Source organism: Carettochelys insculpta, chromosome 2 (assembly GCF_033958435.1).
Source record: "Carettochelys insculpta isolate YL-2023 chromosome 2, ASM3395843v1, whole genome shotgun sequence".
Classification (NCBI taxonomy): domain Eukaryota; kingdom Metazoa; phylum Chordata; order Testudines; family Carettochelyidae; genus Carettochelys; species Carettochelys insculpta.
The window spans coordinates 6,191,181-6,208,654 of record NC_134138.1 but is presented as its reverse complement, the minus strand read 5'-3'; the positions used below and the strand labels follow the sequence as shown (position 1 = coordinate 6,208,654).

General features: G+C 54.5%; 1 protein-coding gene across 6 annotated transcripts in view; it reads left to right on the top strand.

Annotated features, from left to right (window-relative positions):
• The window catches only part of ARHGAP39 (Rho GTPase activating protein 39), a 369,615-nt gene that overhangs the window by 314,372 nt on the left and 37,769 nt on the right, over positions 1–17,474 (top strand). For all 6 annotated transcript variants that reach the window (XM_074986536.1, XM_074986535.1, XM_074986534.1 and 3 more), the window contains one exon: positions 9,751–9,824. In XM_074986536.1, the coding sequence (XP_074842637.1) occupies positions 9,751–9,824 (74 nt within the window). The remainder of the gene's footprint in view (positions 1–9,750; positions 9,825–17,474) is intronic.

Sequence of the window (17,474 nt, the reverse complement as noted above, 5' to 3'; positions counted from 1 at the left end):
GAATCCATCTGCATACAGCTGGAAGATGTAACAAAAGTAACAGCATAGAAGTGTCAAGAACAAATCATGTCAAACCAACCTGATAGCTTTGTTTGATACACTAACAAGCCTTCTGGCTAAGGAGGAAGCAATACACACGGTTTACCTTGACTTTAGTTAAGCATTTGATACAGTCTTGCATGACTTTATCAATAAACTAGGGAAATACAACATAGATGGGACTACTACAAGGAGGGTGCTCTCATGAAGTTATCAGTGGTTTGCAGTGATGCTGGAAAGACATAACAAATAGGGTTCTGGAGGGATCAGCTTTGGTTCTGGTTCTGTTCATCAACAATTTAGATAATGGCATAGAGCATAATTTCCCAAAGTGTGGTCTGCAGCCCAGTACCAGCCTTTGGGGGGAAAAAAAATACCGGTCCTTACAAAATATGCAAATTATCACACACGATCCTGTTAATTTGCAAATTAGAAATAAGGCCCAAGTGATGTGATTTAACCAGCAGACAAGACTGCCTGTTGCAATGGTGGCTTTTCCAGCTCTCGAAATCCAGACTGGCTGCCTTTCGGGAAGAGATGCGCTTCCCACGCACACAACTGGGTGAGCTCCTCTGGCCTGGACTAGGAGGTCAGACTCCATGGCCCCTTCTAGCTTGAAATGCTCTGAAAAGCCCAGGTCAGGGTCTGGAAGTGGATTATACCTGTGCCTATCTTTGAATCGGTCCAAGCCTGTGGTATCCCCTGTATCACCAACACTGCCTCAGGAGAGTCCTAAATATTTCTTGGGAGGACAGGCGCATGAACACTCACGTCCTGGAAGAGTCAAACACGACCGGCATTGAAGCCATTCTCATTTATCAATAACTTCGTTGGACGGGTCATGGGGTTCGGATGTCTGATCAGCAGCTCCCAAAACAGATTCTGGCTTCCACGTTGAAGGGCGGAGGAGGAGCAGCGTTGGGGGGCAGAGGAAGCGATATAAGGACGTGCTGAAGGCACACATGAAAATGCGCAGCATCGGTGTTGACCCTTGGGAGAGCTTTGCCCAGGACCATCCCCAGTGGAAACAGGAGTCTGTGAGGGGGTGGAGCAGTTTGGGAGGTCCCACCGCAGTGCAGACAAGGAGAGGCAGAGAAGAAGGAAGGAGCTGCAAAAGCTGCCCCGAGCCCCTCCAACAGCTACCAACCCCTGCCCCTTCTGTGGTAAGACCTGCAGCTCCACAGTCGGGCTGAGCAGTCACCCATGGACTCAGAAATAGGAGGGTGACATGAAGACGTCCTACTCGTTATCGAGTGGCCGCCGAGAGAGAGGTCCCCTGTGGCAGTGAAGAGTCAGGACTCAGTGGTGATGAAGATGGCAGGTGGGTAGCCAGCAGGGCTGCTGGACACACGGACGCTGCCGTTTTCTCAAGCTCTTGGGCTCATGCAGATTGTGCCGCCTGTTGGTCTCGCACAGGGTTTCCTGCAATTCTGGCCTAGAGAGCTCCAGGAGGGGCTGCTGAGCACGCTCCCTGGCCCATCTTCGATAGCTTTTGTCATCTCTCCTCCTTCACTTGCCCTTCGAGGCACTTCTCCCTGGTGCCTTCTCCAGACTCTTCCTGTGTATCAGTGTGTCCCTGTCGTGGAGGTGTACATGGCTGAGTGCGCTGCTCTGACTGCAGCTTGTCCTCCCCAGCCTTAGCTCAACGAAGGAGCCCTCCTGTCCCCTGCAGACACAGCCGTTCCCTTCTCCCCGCCCCCCACAGACACTGACGTCCCCACTGCCCCTGCCTGGCCTTGTCACATTGGAGAGAGTTTACCCTGAGTCGAGCTGTCAGTGGGAAGAAAATACAAAGCACTTAGAAGTGACATGAGAAGAACAAACTCTCCAAGGGAGCTGTGGGCTGAGAGCACCGCTGGCTCCGGCTGGGAGGGAGATGCAACACCCCAGCCGGGGTGGAGGAGCCCAGCTGGACTGCAGGCTGGTGGTGGGATGGATCCAGCGGTTTGACAGGCCGGATCCAGCCCGTGGGGCATACCCTGCCCACCCCTGTTCTGTAGCCCACCCCAATATACTCTGTGTCCTCACAGAGCCTAGCACAAAGAGATTCAGGTCCCTGGACACCACCACGACAGGCCTGGTAAAAATCGTAACAACCACCCAGGATCTTTCAAGCGTCCTTAAAAACTCGTAGGATGCTGGGATTGTTCCAGCCTCCCTTAACTTTAATGAAGACTCTTAGGTTACAGCTACGTTAGGAGCATCTGTCGACAGCCGTTTCTGACCAAAGAGATGTTCTGGCGAAACGTCTGTCGACAGTGTGGCCATGCACGAAGGCTGACTGAAAGAGCCACCCTCTCTGTCGACAGAGCGGCTAGACTGCCCAGCTGCTGTCTCGACAAAAGAGCTGACCGGAAGCGCAGCAGGCAGGGCTGCCCGGTGCCCTGGAAGCCCTGTCTGTTGACAGAAGGCCCCACACAGAATCTGTCAAAAAGGTGCTCTTCGTCATCTGGGAGAGGCAGAAGGCAGTCGGCAGAAGTGCCGAGTGTTGTCGACGAAATGTGTTTTGCATGTGGACGTGGGGCGAGTTTTGTCTCATGGATCGGGGGCTGGTTAAAAGACAAGGAACAAAAGGTGGGGATGAATGGTCAGTGTCCAGTCCCCCAGGGATCTGCACTGGGCCCACGGCTGTTCCCCGTATTTATGAAGTGATCTTACCAAGGGGACGGACAGGAAGATGGCACAGTGTTGCTCAGGCTAGGGAGCGTAAAGCTGACTGCGAGGCGCTGCAAGGGGATCGCAGCAGAGTGGGTGACCAGCCGACAAAACAGCTGATGAAATTCAGTGTTGATAAATGCAAAGTAGATGCACTGGAAAATGTAATCCCAACTCCGCATACAAAGGGAGGGTCTATACGAGCTGTTCCCGCTCAGTAGAGATCTCGGAGTCATTGTGGATAATTCTCTGGAAGCAGCTGCTCAGCTGAAGCAGCCATCCGAAAAGCAAACAATGTTGGGGATCGTTAAGGAAGAGGGAGAGAATGACGGGGACTTTTCAGTTTAGAAAATAGGAGGCTGAGGGGGGACATGACAGAGGCCTATAAAATTGACAGGTGTGGAGAGGGTGAATAAGGAGAAGTTATTTACTTGTGCCCATAATGCAAGAACTAGAGGACACCAAATGAAATGAATGGGGAGCAGGTTTAAAACTAGTAAAAGAAAGTTCTTCTTCACTCAGTGTGTGGTTAACCTGTGGAACTCCTTGCCAGAGGAGACTGTGAAGGCTGGGACTGTAACAGAATTTAAGAAAGAGCTAGATAAATTCGTGGAGGGTAGGTCCATAAAAGGCTATTAGCCAAGGGTAGGAATGGCATCCCTGGCCTCTGATTCTCAGAGTCTGGAGATGGATGGCAGCAGACAAATCACTTGATCATTGTCTTCAGTCCACCCCCTCAGGGGCACCTGGCACTGGCCACTGTCGGCAGACAGGCTATTGGGCTGGATGGACCTTTGGTCTGACCCAGTCTGGCCGTTCTTATGTTCGTATGTTCTTATGATACAGACAATATCCTATTGCCTCTGTGTGAATCCGTGGTACTTCCACATCTGGGATACCGTGAGCAGTTGTGGTAACCCCCTCTCAAAAAAGAGAGATTAGAACTGGAAGAAGTGCAGAGAAGTGCAACACAAGCCATCAAGGACATGTGACCGAGAGATAGCTGCGTTCGTCTGTATTCTATCAAAACAAAAAAGCAGTCAAGTAGCACTTTGAAGACTAACAAAATAATTGACTAGGTGATGAGGTTTCATGGGACAGACCCACTTCTTCAGATCTAAGGAGCAACAGGATCCTAGGATCCTTGGATCTGGATCCAAGGATCTGAAGAAGCAGGTCTGTCCCAGGAAAGCTCATCACCTAATCAATTATTTTGTTAGTCTTTAAAGTGCTACTTGACTGCTGTTTTGGTTTCATTAAGGACATGGAACAGCTTCTGCTGGGGGAAGTATAAAAATGGGGACTGTTCCTCTTTGACTGGGGGCGGTATATGATGGCAGTCTGTAAAATCACAACTGGTTAGGAGAAGGTGACTAGGGAAGTGCTGTTTATCCCTTCCCATGACACAAGGACCAGCACTCTCCCAGTGAAATTTAAAGACAACAAGTGTAAAGTAAGCAGAAGGAAGTACTTGTTAACACAATGCACAATCAGCCTGGGGAACGTTTTGCCAGGAGATGTGCTGAAGGCCAGAAGAATAACTTGGTTAAAGAAAGAACTAGGTAAGTTCTTTGAGGACAGGTCCATCAATGGCTGATGCTCAGGGACGCAACCCCATACCCTGGGGGTCCCCTAAACACTTGATTGCCAGCTGGCACTGGATGACAGGGGCAGATCACTCAAAATTGCCCAGTTCTGTTCATTCTCTGTGAAGCATCTGACTCTGGACACCATCAGAAGATAGGACACCGGACTAAATGGACCATTGGCCTGACCCAGTATGGTCATTATGTTCTTGAGGTGGGACCAAGTCAGTCACTGTAGAGACTGCAGCATCAGTCAAATGCATGGAGGAGCTTTTTGGTTTCAGTGCAAGCTTGCCATTTGAGCAGAGTGGTCATTCCAGTGGTCCTGCCATGGCTGAGCTGTGCTTGCCGCCTGCTTGGTGACTAGGCAGGCCCAGCTGCAAGTCCTTATTCCTGATGCTTACAAGGGGATAATCATTGTGAACTCCCAGGTGAGGTTACATCTCTGCTGAGGTGAAATGCAGCCTGGTGCAGAGGGCCGTAATGTGGCCATAGGACTGACACAGAACACGTGAGGTGTCTGGGCCTTGTTGTGGCTGTCGGCCCAGGGCTCAGCATGGCCAATAGATCTGAACAGGTAATGCCATGTTCCCTCTGCATTAACGCCTCTCTGCAAGGAAGGGGTCTCTTGGTACTTGTCCTTCCCCATTACTCACCACATCGGAGCTTCCTGTACGACGACCATCTAATCCCTCTTCTTCACGGACAGTCAAGTTCCTAACAAAGCCCCGGAGAATAGCCCTCCTCCCCCTGCACCACCACCCCAAATAATTATCACAGCTTCACCAGCTTCAAGCATTTGCACATAGTGACTCTGCCCTGCCGCCGTCACAAGATGGGCTTAAAACTCATGAGATACTTTTAAAAACTTATAACCTGAAGCTCCTTTTTGTTGTCCTGCTTGTTTTTGTCCTTGTAGGGAGTTTTCAGGCTCTTCTGTCCAGTCATGAGGACTAGAAATTTATTTTTTTCCTTTAATGAAAGCCGGGAGCCTTGCTGAATAGTAAGGCCTGCGGCACCTTATAAACTAACAGATATTTTGGAGCATAAGCTTTTGTGGGCAAAGACCCAGGAAAGCTCATGCTCCAAAATATGTTAGTCTGTAAGGTGCCACAGGACATCTTGTTGGTTTTGAAGAGAGAGACCAACTCAGCTCGCCTCTGATACATGCTGAATAGTCTGACTCAAGATGCTGGGGCTTTAAGGGCACCACCAAGCATTACGAGGCATCCAGTAATACCGTGAGAGGTAACACTACCTGACTGCAGGGCAAAGTTCTGCCCTCAGATCTCCCCTCATTTTCCGCCATCCTTGGAGACCCGGGTGATGGCTGTGGAAAGAATAGGGCTGGGCAACCGTGTTTGATGGGGGGCCATGCCAAGATTTTGGAAGGTGGTCAAGGGCTGCGCTTTTCTGTGGAGGGGGCGCAGGGTGTGGGACAGAGGTTGAGTGCGGAAGTGGGCTCGGGGTAGGGCGCTGGGTTGCAGGAGAGAGTGTGGGGTCTGAGAGGGAGTTTGGCTGAGGAAGGGGATTGTGTCCTGTGGCCGGGGCAGGGAGAGGATATGCGCTCGGGTGAGGATTCCGGCCTGGGAGGGGAATGTAGACGCCAGCACAGGCTCTGGGAGGGAGTTGTGACTGGGGGCAGTGGGGGGGTATGGGGGCAGGGGAGGGGTGTGGGAAGGGAGCTGGGGTGCAGGGCCAGAGCAGGCTCTGCCTGGGAGGCGCTTACTTAGGCAGCTTGTGGCCAGCAGTGCTCTCAGGCAGGCTTCCCTACCTGCCAACAGCCCCAGCCCAATGGCTGTCCCATGTGGCTCTCTGCACGGGGGGGTGGGGAGGCCTTCGTGCCAGGGCCGGGAGCAGCGGAGAGCCACGTTCCAGAGCAGATGAAACGGCGCAGTGTGCTGGATCTTCCCCGGTAGAACCTAAATGAATCCAGCCTGGCTGCTTTTCTCAGCGGTCTCCTCTAAGAGCTGTGGGGGAGAGGTGCTCTGGCCTGTGCTTGACTCCTGCAGCCTATTCCAGCCTGGGAAGAGCGGACGCCCTTGGGACTCTGCCTTTGGCAGAGCACTGCCGGGGAGAGAGGCCATGAGGGTGCAACGAAACAGCATTGGGCTGATTGCAAATGCTCCGATTCAATCTATCAGACAGACAGTCCCTGGGCTGGGCTGGGCTGGGCTGGGCAGTTCAGTCTTCCCCACTGGACGACATAAGATGTCGGTGCGTTGGTGCCTTTTCTTAGCTGGGAACTGAACTGCTGCTGCTGATGTTGCTTGCGTTCATGATTGCTGTGTCTCCTCCCTCGGCTACATGCCGCCAGTCACCGCCCCGGTCTCTGCCCTGGGGTCCCAGGGTGACTGTGCTCCCCGTTTCTGTCCTGCTTCTGTGTGAGGTGTCCTGCGACGTACAGCCACTTGTTGTGGGGGCAGGGGGCAGTGCCCTGCGGAGTTAAAGTAAAACGCTGTTTGCTCCCCGTCTCCCTCCTGTAGCTGCGCTTTGAGGTAGATGATGGCGCATTGAGTGTCTGTGGCATTAAAACTTTGCTTTGAAGGAAATGTAGGGCCTGATCCACAGCCCAGGGTCTTCAGTGCACATTGATTCCAGGCCTGGCTGAGTGGTTGGGTGGTGCTTCCAGATTGGAGCTCCCTGTGGTGATCCCTGCTAGTCCCTTAAACTCTGACAAGTGACCCTATAAACATGGCCCCCGGTCATCGTCCCTAGGTGACTCCAGATTGCCCTTGCTCTGGCTCTGATCCAAAGATGGCTACCGAGCTCGTGTTCCCGTTGGCTCTGGACTGGTCACGTGCAGCTGGCAGTTTCCCAAGGGCCGTGCAGCAGAAGTGGGCCTGAGGAGGGACTAGCGAGCACAGCTTGCTTCCAGGAAAGACTTCCATGTGCTGGGGGGTGTGGAAGAGAGCCTGCTGGTGCTGGTGAGCAAAGCAGATGAAGGGGTGATGGAGCAGAGGGCGCTGGGCAACACTGTGAGATAGGAAGGACAGACACACAAAGGGGCTTGGAGCAGGACACTGGAGACATGTCCTGGAGGAGCCAGTGCAAGGCCTGGAGGTGGGGAAGGAGGCTGATGTGGTCAGAGGAACAAGCTGAGATGAGCTCAGTGGCAGCGTTTTAAATGGGCCCAAGAGGGGGATGAGTGGAAGCCGGAGGGGGACAGCAGCAGTTGAGGCTGGTGGTGTGGGGATGGGAGGCGTGACCATGCAGATAGCGTGGCAAGGCCACATCCTGGCAGTGTTGTGCAGGGAGGCCCAGCAAGGCTGAGCAGCTCTCCGGTCTGCGCAACAAGAAGAAGGGTGGCGTTGTCGCGGGGTTGGAGAGGCGAGAGAAGTCGAGGAGCGCAGCTGGGCTCCTAGTTCCTGCATCATCCCCAGTCCTGAAGGGGATGTGGGCCAAGTGCTGCCCTCCAGCCTGGCTCTGCACGGCCGTTGTTCTCCAAGGCTTGGCGGGGGTGAGTAGGGTCTGCCTACAGCTGAGCTTGGCTGATGGTTCCTCTGATGAGCCAGAATAGAGCCCAGCTCCCGTTCACCGGCTCTACAGAGCCAACGTTCAAGAGAGGCACTAAAAACCTATGTGTCTCGAGCCATCCGGGGACAAGTCTGGAGTAGAGAAGCCAGATGCCCAGTTACTTCCCTGCGGTTCTGGTGATGCCCATTGACCGTGCGTGTCTGTTGATTCACTCCAATGGGCTGAAACATCCATCACATGACCAAAAATAACTTGGAACTGTAACGTATAAGATCAGGAAGAGTTGTGTTGAAAAAGGGAAATGAATCCACGCGGGGGGTGTACGTTAGAAGTGCTGCACTCGCAGACACACGGACAGAGCCGACACGCCACGCACGCCAGAGTCTGCGGTTTTACGTTAAGCAATAGACAAACTTATCAAAGCTGACAGTGCCCAGCTCTGACCTCAGGCAATAACCCCTGGGAACTAATAACATTCTCAGCACAGCCGAAGGGGATTAGGGACATGGTCCTCCTTACAGTACATGAGAACCAGGCTGCTGAACCCTGCGGATGACACAAAACTAGGGGGAGAGGTAGATAAGTTGGAGGGTCGAGAGACAATCCAGAAGCACCTGATAAATCGGAGGACTGAGCCAAAAGAAATCTGATGCAGTTCAACAAGGAGAAGTGTAGAGTCCTGCACCTGGGGCAGAAGAATCCCGAGCATTGTTACAGGCTGGGGACCGACTGGCTCAGCAGCAGTAGGATGGAAAGGGACCTAGGGGTTATGGTGGGTGAAAGGCTGGGTATGAGTAAACAGTGGGCCCTTGTCGCCAAGAAGGCTAACGGCGTAGTAGGGTGTATTAGGAGCAGCATTTCGAGCAGATCTAGAGAAGTAGTTATTCCTCTTTATTCGGCACTGGTGAGGCCACATCTCGAATACTGTGTCCAGTTTTGGGCCCCACAGTATAAAAAGGATGTGGATGTGCTGGAGCAGGTTCAGTGGAGGGTAACAAAAATGGTTAAGGGGCTGGAGCACAAGACCTATGAGGATAGGCTGAGGGATTTGGGCTTGTTTCGTTTACAGAAGAGAAGACTTAGAGGTGATTTGACAGCAGCCTTCAACTTCCTGAAGGGGAGCTCTAAAGAGGACGGTGAGAAACTGTTCTCAGTGGTGTCAGATGGCAGAACAAGGAGCAATGGTCTGAAGTTGCAGAGGGGGAGGTCTAGGGTAGATATTAGGAAAAACTACTTCCCCAGGCGGGTGGTGAAGCACTGGAATGTGTTGCCTAGAGAGGTGGTGGATTCTCCATCCCTGGAGGATTTTAAGTCCCAGCTGGACAAGGTCCTGGCTGGGATGACTTAGTGGGGGTTGGACCTGCTTGAAGCAGGGGGCTGGACTAGATGACCTCCTGAGGTCCCTTCCAGCCCTGGGATTCTGTGATTCTGTGAGACAGCTTTGAAAATATAACCCCGAACTTTTCCTTGGGTGGGGAGATCAGGCCTTGGCCTTATGTTGCTGGTGGTGTTGCCGGCCTCTCTTGTGATCAAACATCCCTGGCCTTCGGAACCAGGTACGTAGCTTGTCCTGCCACCTCACCTCTTGGTGTCAGATGCTGCTCCCTTTCCCGGGACAGCCCACAGCATGGATTAATTTCACTGCTCCAGGTCAATAGGCTGTAGGACCTGACATGCGCCAGTCAGGCCCCAGCTGCCTTGCTGCTTACGCCAGCTTTGTGTGCAATATTGGATGAACCCCGCCTGGGGCAGAAGGGTTAGTGGAAGGCGCCTGCGCCCCTGAGGTCCTGCGTTAGCCCGGAGGGCAGGCTGAGAGGCACGAAGAGCCCAGCGCTGACATGGGACCCCAGGGGCGCCAAAGCCTCGTGCCCTCCCTTTTGGAACCCTGTCCCTGAGCTTTCCTGGGTGCTTCTACAATGGATCCCAGGCCTCCTGCATTTCCTCCTGCCTGGAACATCTAGCTTGACTCTCTGCTCTTTGTTTTCTCTTGTAGGGGTGGCAATAAGCACTTACGCCAAGTACTGTTACAACAAGCTCCAGAAAGCAGCCTTGACAGGAGCAAAGAAGGTACCGTCTGGCCCCCTTTTGCCTTGTTTCTCCCCGTTGGCTCTCGAGCTGGCTGGTGTGAGCAGACGTCTGACTGTAATTAAAGGGTCCCCAGGAAGGGGGTGTGACAGACCCGTGCAGGGTGGGTGGAGTGTGTCTAATCTCACCCCTTCTGGCTGTTTGCTCCGGTGTTCTCTTTCTGCCCGGTGGGTCCGTCCGAGCTCCAGAGCCCAGCATGTCCCGGAGACGGACTTGGGTAGACAACTCAGCTCAGTGGGGTGCCATGTGTGTGTTACAGTGAAGGGGAGATGGGCCTTTTGCAGGAGAACCAGCATAGAGGGGTCCGACTGGAAACAGCTGCAGCCAGCTCTGGGTCGGGAGCGAGTGACTCTTTGGCTTGGCCCATTATAAAAGATGGGGGCCACAGTCTGACCTTCTTTCCAGCCAGTCCTTCTGTTCTGTGCACAGCACCCGGCAGAGAGGAGCGCCAGGCTGTACCTGGGCTCATAGCACCACCATAACACGAATCCCTGGGAGTGGTGCACTCAGGGCCTCCACAGCCCTGCTGTGTTAGGTTCCGCACAGACGCACGGGTACCAGCCAGTCCGTGCCCTCCACGAGCCGCTGTTTAAACAGAAAAGACCAAGGATGGGCAGGAGGTGGAATAGTGGCACAGGGAGTGAGAATGACTTGCCCAAGGTCACTCGCCGGAGCAGTGTCAGAGAGGGGAATAGACTCTGGCTCTGGGGATGGTGCCTGTGCTGGCCTGCAGCTCAGTATCATACCTGAGTCTCCAGTTTCATAGAGGCCAGTGGAAACTGGGGCTGGGCACTGGAACTGCATGTTATACTGGAGCTCCGGGTTCCCCTAGGCCTTTGCAGACAGCAGCTGTATTGGGTACCAGGCCCCTGCTTCTCCTCTTGCTCCCGGGGGAGCTATTCCACGGACGACACTATAGCAGCGGGGGAGGCCCGTAGAGCCCGTTGCCGAGGGGGACTCTGTTGGCCTTTGAGCACTGTACCAGCCTGGCGTGAGTGCAGCTTGCTGGGGGCCTACCAGCTTTCCCGGCTGCTCTCTGATCTGGCCCTTTGTCCAACACACTTCACCTGCCAGCGCCGCTTTCTCGTCCGGTTAAAGAAACAATCCCGAGTTTATTGCTCCCGCGGTTAGTTTGTGGATCCAGCCGCTTTCATGAGACGCGAAAAGCAGAGCAAGTGCTGAGCAGCGGAGTGAAATTTACAGCCTGTTGGAAGAGCCGGTGGGACGGCCAGTGCTACCTACGACCACACCTGTGACGAGGAACAGCCTTCCCACTGCCGCAGCTCGCACTCCCAGCAGAGCCAAGGGGGTATTGCGAGCACAGGCAGCCGCCCCACGGACGCAGTGGGGGAACCTGCGTGCACCCGGGACACAGGCCGGCCTGGGCTTGAGCCTGGTCCAATGTGAATCTTCTTCCCCCGGACTTCAGTGGGCCACTGTACTGAGTCGAGCCATGCAGGATTAGGAGCTCTGCTTGCTGCCTACCGCAAGCAGCTGAGTTACAAGCTAGTTCATTCCTCTGAGCCCCACCTGAGACCTCCTTGGCTGGGGACGTGTCCGAACCCACCAGACAGGCAGGAGACCACTGCTGGGGGCTGCTGTGAGGTGGGGGCCATGATCAATGGTCCCTCTGGTCCTTTTCATCCACCGGCAGATTTTTTCTCATCCACGTGCGATGTGGATGTTACTTGCACTGAGGCGTGTGTGAAAGTGTCACTAGTAGAAGCGAAACCCCCACCTGTGGGTGCTGTGCCAATCAGCTGGGCCGCATTGGAATCTCTCCTGTATGGGCGCACACACGCGCAGCTTTCAGAGGATGCCGGCCACAGTCCCTGCAGGCATCCGTTGCACTTACGTGTTCACGTATCAGGTGGCTGCAACACCCTGTGGTTTGACCGGAGACAGCTCAGACCAGAGCTTCTGCAAGGCCAGCAGGAGGGCTGAGTGCCTGGGAAGGGTGGGCATTTTGGGGGAGCCCATCCCAGGGCTGGCTCTTCAGTGGAGTTCATGTGGGATGGCTGGGTTGGCCCACAGAGTGTTAACGCGCTTGCGTGTTACTAGCTCTCTGCCGCGTGCTCTCTGGCGGAGCAGGTGCCAGAGCAGCCTGGGATTTCCCAAGAGGTGGTGGATCCGGCCCCAGGGAGCTGAGCGTTGTTTCCCTGAGAGGGAAGGACCCAGCGGGTGGGATCTCAGGATTCAGATAAGCCAGACAATGAAGTGAGTTTGCTGGGCCTTGGCCCAGGTCCTGGGCATGGGGGTCCCTGAATAGAATCGCCAGCCCACTTGGCATTGACTGGCCCCCGAGGGCTCTGGGCTGAAGGGACCGAATTCCTCCCTTGCCTCTAGTGGGGTCTCTCCAGGGCAGGGGAAGGGGGAACAGGGCTTGTCGTGCCACCTCTCAGGCAGTGATGTTCTGGGAACGAGTGATGGGCTTAGACCTCCTGGACTCCTAACATGCTCCGGTGTCCCTGCAGTGTGGCTGTCGTAGGGCAGAGCCTGCAGCTGGGCTTCCCTTCTCTCCTTTGCCTAGGCCACCTGCTGGGCAGAGGGGTTACCAGCCCTCCCCTCCTCCCACACTCTCTTTCACCAGCTGGCTCCTGCTCCCTCTGAAAGCTGCCTGCCCCTGCAAGCCCTGATTTCAGAGCCCTGCGGCATGCAGCGTGGAAATGCAGCTCTGTCGTGCTGCAGTTCATGGTGCCAGCCCGCCGGGCGCTCCCGCAACCAGGATCACAGTGCCAGCCCGCAGGGCATGCCCATAGCCCTGCACCCTCTGCTCCCGGCAGGTATGCTGGCCTTCCTGCTCGCCTTTGAGACCCCCTCCTCTCCATGCTGCATGACCCAGAACTGACCCAGCGTGCTGCGTGACACGCATGGCTTGGAGGTCTGAGGCAGGGTCCAGCCACAGAGGCAGTGCCAGGGGATTGCGGGGCTTGCCAGGGTGTGGATGCTGGAGGTAGAGCCAGGGGCTCATGTCCCAGGGCAGGGTCTGTGTCGGGAGCCCTGGGGTTCCAGTTCCTGGTGGGAAGCACAGGACACTGGAGCAGGGGTTTGTGGCGTGGGAGCCTTGGGCCTAGATCCTGGAGGCCTTGCTGGGGCAGGGCTCTGATGTGGGAGCCTGGGAGGGAACTGTCAGTAGGAGACCACTGGCCACAGGAAGCTGTGCTAGGTGGAGCAGTGACAGAGTTACGGGAGCCAAAGGGATGCCTGGCTGCAGGGCAGGAGGCCTTATGGCGAGGGGGGCTGGAGGCAGTGCTGGGGCGTTCCTCTCTCCCTGACGGGTTTCCAGGGTAGGGCGAATGGCCTCAGTACATCACTTACGGGTTTTCCATCTTGTACTACAGCTGCCGTCTGCACCTGCCTGGTACCATAGTACACAGCCCTGAGCTCAGCGAGGGGCACAGGGGGCCCATCGGCCAGGCGCTGACCTGTCTTCTCCAGTAGCTGCTGGCGGTAGGAAGAGCGGGGCAATCCCATGGGAGAGGTCCCACAGAAGAGCCTGTGTTGGAGACTGCTCCCTAGGCTGCTGGCAAGTCCTGCCCCTGGTGCTGGCAGGAGCAGGTTGTGGGATTAGCAGTAGGGAACCTGGGCTGTCCTATTCTTCTGGGTTCTAACCCAGGGGCCTGGGGCAGACAGTGCAGGTGTGAGACCTGGGCCCCCAGCCCCCTCCAGGGTCACTTCCTCTCCAGAGGCACAGCAAAGGCCTGACTCGTGACCTGTAACACTGCTCCCCAGATGGGGGCTGGAGGTTCCTCCCCCGACCATGGACAGGGGATTGATCGCTGCCCTTCCCTAGCACCAGCCGAGGAACTCAGTGCCCCACAGTTACAAACTCAGCCTTGCCAGCCTCGGTGCTGGGGAAACTGAGGCACGGAGTGGGCCACAGTCCCATAGTGAGTCAGGGAGAGCAGGGAATGGAACATGTTCTATCCCGGGCTTTTCTGCAGAGGCTGCCCATAAGTGGGCCAGCTTGGGAGCTGCCAAACACCATCACAGAGGCTCTCGGCTAATTGCAGGTCAGTGAACGGCCGTTGGATGTTAACGCTGTCAGTCACTGGGCGGAACTGGAAGTGGTGGTCTGGGGTGAAAGGCAGCATCCCCTCCCTGTCCCCCCGGTGCCGCGGCACAAGTGATTGTCCAAGAGGCTGTTTCGGCTCCTGAGGAAGAGTTGAGCTGGACTCAATGTTTGGTATACCCTAAAAAGTGGGGCGGTGTCCAGCAGTTTAAGCTCTCAGCACAGCCTCCCCGAGCCCAGTCGTCTGAGACAGACCAGGGCTGGAAAGTCCCAGAAGCAAGTCAGAAATGTGGGATGAGTGTTTCTTTTGAGTCCACAGAGAAACCAAACGCCATCTGTGTGCACCGCCAAGAGTCAAAGGGCGGCTGCTGTCCCAAGGAGGCTCTCAGCACAGCGGCAGCATCTCAGACAGGCAGACAAAGCAGAACAGGGAAAGAAATCTGGAAAATGTTCTCCTCTTCAGTTTAACAGAGAGGAGCCTGACTGCTTCTCCTGCGGTCTCCCTAGCAGGCACAGTGTTGGAGCCTTCCCATAAAGTGGACAGATAAATGATAAACCCTGGAAATCCTGCAGGAGCGAGACATGAGAATCCAGGTCCCAAAGGTAGCGGTGACAGGAAGCTCTTTAGCTCTGGGGGGACACGTATTCTCATGGAACGGGAGAGGCAGCACGGAGGAGAAATCCACAGATTCATAGAAAATAGCCCAGACAGGACCACAGCTTCTTCAGATCCGGGTGGGACTGTCCGACGACAGCTCATTGCCTACTCAGTAGTATTGTTAGTCCTTAGGGAGCTACAGGACTGCTTGGTTTGTTTTGTGAAGAAACAGACTAACATGGTGTGATGGGGTTCAGGGGTCCCCAAGCGCTGCCGCCCGTCCGCAGGCAGGAGTGACTCTCACTCAGCAGGTAGAACGGGAAGTTTATTACGTGACAGAGGCACAGCTCAGCACAGAGGTGTCAGTGCAGCAGGCAGAGACAGTCATTCCAACCCGTCCTGGGGAGAGAAGCCCGAGGGGTGCCCCATCTGGGGTCTAGCTCTGCCCCTCGCCAGGCTGGCTGCCTTCCCGCTCTCTCTCCCCCCAGCGTCTAACTACCGCCTCCAATTCAAACCCAGCTCGGCTCCTCCCTGCTCTTTGTTCAGGTCAGAAGTGTTACCTGCCAGCTCTGTTCTGGTACGGTGATGATCTGAAGAAGTGGGTCTGTCCCACGAAAGCTCATCACCTAATAAATTATTTTGTTAGTCTTTAAAGTGCTACTTTACTGCTTTTTTGTTTTGATAGTATATAGACTAGCACAGCTTTCTGTCTCTTACCTGCCAGCATAGGTTACAGCCCCAGGGGGTCATCCTTAGCCACTGAGAGCTGGTGTGCCTGTCACACACACACACATCCAGCCTGACTCTGTCACACGCGCACCCCCCCCACTCCATCACACACGGCTACCTCTCGAGTCTGAGGCAGGTTTCCCAACCTTTTCCTGTGTCTTTTGGCTCTTCTCTGACCCTCTCCAATTTATCACTATCCTTTTTGAGATGCAGACCCCAGCACTGGATGCAGTATTTCTGCAGTGGTTAGACCAGTGCCTGGTACAGAGGTAAAATAACCTCTCTGCTCCTTCTCAAGATGCCAGTTCATGCACCCAGAGCTCGCATTAGCCATATTGTCCAGAACATAGCCCTGGGAGCTTATGCCCTGCTGATGCTCCACCACGAGCCCCAAGTCCTTTCCAGAGTCACTGGTTCCTGGGATAGAGTCCCCTGTCCTGTACGTAGAGCCACGTTCTTTGTTCATATAGATTTACACAGGGCTGTACCGAAACGCACATTGTTTGCTTGTTCCCAGCTGATCCTGATAGTTCTGTATCAGTGACCGATCACATTGCAGCAGAATCAGCAGATCTCCCCCTTGTCCTGGTGTGAAAATGGCTCCAAGAAAGACCAGACCTTTGAGCTCCCTTTTTTCCTGTTGGGACTTCCACAAGGAACAAGCTCTGGAGCACAGAGGGACATGTGGACAGGAAGCCCCTTTTCCTCTTCATCATCATCGTCGTCGTCAAAATAACTGTGGGCTCAGCACCCGTTGGTGTCTGATGCCTCCCTCACTGTTTCCTTCCGTCTTTCCCTGTCCAGTGCAGAGTGGCTTAGTGTCTGCAGACCAGCTCTGCACCAATCTACTATATCATCTGCCCATTCTCTGTGGGGTCTGCCTCTCCTGTTTGAACCCTCCATTATACTGAATACCAAGGTCTTAATTTTTCATTTGTTGTGTATTCTGAAAATATGCCCAAAGAGCCGTAGCTTCCACTGTGTAACCTGCTGCAGCAGGTTCTCTTTCGGCTGTATCTTCCTATATAATTCCTCACTGGTGACCTTCTGCATCCATCCTGTTCTCCGAATCTTTCTATAACAACTCCTTTCGAACGCCAGTATTCTTCTTTTTGAATCTTTCCATATCACCCATGTCTCACATCCGTACAACACGCTGCTGAATACACACGTTTTCAAGACGCCCAGCTTCGTTCCTAAGCTAATCGCTTTGCTTTTCCAGAGCTTATCCATCGCCTTCAAACTCGCTCTTGCTTTCGCTATTCTGGTCGCTATTTCCTTCTTACAGTCTAGATGACACATTAGGTTGCTCCCCAGATATGTGAACTTCTCTACGTTCTCTAGTTCAATACCATCAACACTGATCTTCCTTCCTCTTTCCTTATCTCCACATACCATAGCCCCTTTGCACTTCACGAATTCTGCCGTCTCTCACGTCTGTGTAAATCCAAAGAGCCACATGGAGCAGAAAGGGCTTTACACCCGCAGCACTGAGAGCAGCATCTGGCCCATGGTGTAACTTAGCCCTGACATCATGGGCGTTTTTGCCACCTCCCCCGGGGTTTGTAAGTGACGGTAATTACACCTGAAGGCTGTGCCCAGAGAACTGCTACAGCTTGTGAGCCACTGAGATATTCAGCTGCTGTCATTTCAGTCCTGGAAGAAAGAAGCTGCCGGGTCGTTGCTAACAACAAGTAACGTGGGGAATTAAGGAAAGGACCGTTTAGGCTGAAGCTCAGGAGAACTTCCTGACTGTTGAGACCTGCCAGGCAGTACAGGCTACCTCACTGAGGGATGGGCTGTGAACCGACTCGGTGATGATGTTACTGGACTGGGCACAGCCCTAGACAGACTCCAGGATACAATCCTGCATTAGGCTTTTCTGGCTGATGTTGCAGCCCTCACCCAGCTCTGACTTGTCTTTAGCGGTGATTCCCTGTCTCCAGCCTGGGGTGACAGAGAGCTAGTCCAGGACTGTCTCAAGCCTCTTCATTCTAACGCTTGTGTCAGCTCCCGTCCAGGCGTTGCAGGCTGGAGCACAGGGTCTCCAGTTTGCCCTCCTGAGAAACCTGCGTCCTCTTGCTCCAGCCACGCTTTGACGACAGCACTGTCAGCTTTTCGAAATGCGCCCATGCCGGTCAGTGTCAGCCCAGCATGTTAAACTGTCCCTGTGAATTTGCATTATCCAAAGACAGCAGTCGAGACAGGAGGGTTGTGATTCTTCCAGCACCAGTTGCTCCTTTCTCCCCAGCGTGAGCACCAGGACTAAGTGAGGGATGGTGGAGTTCTTCTT